We start from the raw sequence: 1,737 nt of genomic DNA, 5'->3' as shown, positions 1-1,737 counted from the left end.
GGACTGGGGCGACGGCGGCGGGGAGCTGGTGCTCACGGTGCTGCACCGCGCCCTGCTGGGCATGGACAAGTTCCTGGGCCGCGCCACCCTGCCCCTGGGCCCCGCGCTGCAGGCCGGCCGCGCCCCGCGGGACCAGTGAGTATGCGGGGCGAGGGCTGGGCAGCCAGGGCAGGCGGAGGCCTTCTTCATCCGCAGACCCCACGCTTGGCAGGGCAGGGCGGCGCGGCACGGCGCGGCGCCCTTTGACTGGCACGGGTGGGTGCTCGCGTGCCAGCTTTCCCCGGCGGGAATTGGACACCGCTGGTCTGCAGCGGGGCCGCGAGATGCGCGGGGCGGGCGGGTCTGCCCCCATCACTGGCCCCGCGGCGCCCTTGAGGCACGGTAACGTCCACAGGTCTGATGAAGCGAGCTCGAGAGGCTGAATCAGGTTCGGTGTTTCTGGTGTGGGCTCCTTATTCACGGCAATGTGCTTGATTTTTGACGTGATACGATATCTTTATTGTGATGCGTTCTCACTCTGCAGCGCGTCTCGTTTCTTGCTAGCAGCTTTGGCCAAGGAGCTGAGAACTGGGACTAAGGAGTGAAGTTCAGCCTCATATCATGCGCATCTTAGTCTGTCTGCCCGCTGGCCCTCCGCTGTGCCGGGCACGAGCACTTCAGCATGGGGCAGGACTGGAAGGAAGACTGAGGCTTGATGGTAGACACAGATGCAGCCTGGCCTTGCTAAAGGGGTCAGGAAACATCACTGTGGGCCCTGTGACACGGCCAAATGAAAGCTGGATAGAAATTAGCTCTGGAGTAGTGTTCTGCATTCTCAGTTTTTACTGGATTTTTTTTATTGAAGTTATTCCATTTTTACTGATTTACACCCATTTTTCAGTGTAAATCAGTAAAAACCGATTGGGGTGGCGGCAGCCATATGCGGAGCAGGGGCAAGGGGAGGGACAGTGGCCACGCGGAGGCCGGAGGAGTCACTGCCTGGGGGCACAGGGCTCCTGGCTCTGACCCTGGGAGGGGTCAGGGGAATCGTTCCTGGGGCAGGCAGGTCCCAGCTGCACCTGGCAGCTACAGCTGCGACCTGTCCTGGGCACTGGGAGGCAGGACAGCCCAGCTCAGCCCATCCCAGCCCCGCTCCCAGAGGTGGGCGCGGCACCTGGCTGATCTGCACGGGCCCGTGGGGCTCCTGGCTCTGACCCTGGGCAGAGTGAGAGGGGCTGGAGCTGAGATCAGGGTCGGGGCCCCCCCCGCGTCCAGCTGTGCGCCACCCTCCGCTTCCCCCAAGTGCTAGGGCAGCCCGGCAGCAGGCTGCTGCAGCAGGAGGGAGGGGCGCAGTGCAGTGCATTGGCCACTCCTGGGGCTGCAGCAGGGAGCAAAGTGGGGGGAGCTGTCAGTGGGTACAGGGCACGGCTCTTGCTGCTACCCCCCCCCCCCGGGGGGGCTGCGGTCTGGGGAGCGCGTGCCCCCAGATCTGCGCATGGGACTAGAGTAGGCTACCGGTGCTGGCTGGGATCGGCGGTGGCACTGAGCTGTTCCTGGCGCTCGGGGGTAGACAGCAGCCTGCTCTTGTCCTGCGTGCAGATCTGGGCGCACGCACGCATCCCCTGGGAAGAGCCTGACACAGCTTCACAGTCCGCAGCCATCCCCGGGGGGCGTGTAGCAGCAAGGGCTGCGGCCCATCCCACGCACCCACTGACCGCTTCCCCCGCTTTGCTCCCTGGTGCAGCCCTGGGAGCAGCC

The 1,737-nt window shown here is 64.9% G+C and overlaps 1 protein-coding gene across 1 annotated transcript in view; it reads left to right on the top strand.

The window, feature by feature from the left end:
- The first annotated feature begins 6 nt into the window (after nt 1-6).
- RAB11FIP5 (RAB11 family interacting protein 5) overlaps nt 7-1,737 on the top strand; it is an 89,701-nt gene continuing 87,970 nt past the window's right edge. The window contains exon 1 of the mRNA XM_019526268.1: nt 7-135. Within this exon, the coding sequence (XP_019381813.1) occupies nt 62-135 (74 nt within the window). The 5' untranslated portion in view covers nt 7-61. The remainder of the gene's footprint in view (nt 136-1,737) is intronic.

Source organism: Gavialis gangeticus, unplaced genomic scaffold (assembly GCF_001723915.1).
Source record: "Gavialis gangeticus isolate Ggan-Ray unplaced genomic scaffold, GavGan_comp1, whole genome shotgun sequence".
In the NCBI taxonomy this organism is placed as follows: Eukaryota; Metazoa; Chordata; order Crocodylia; family Gavialidae; genus Gavialis; species Gavialis gangeticus.
The sequence above is the reverse complement of the archived record's forward strand: the minus strand, read 5'-3'. Positions and strand labels throughout refer to the sequence as shown.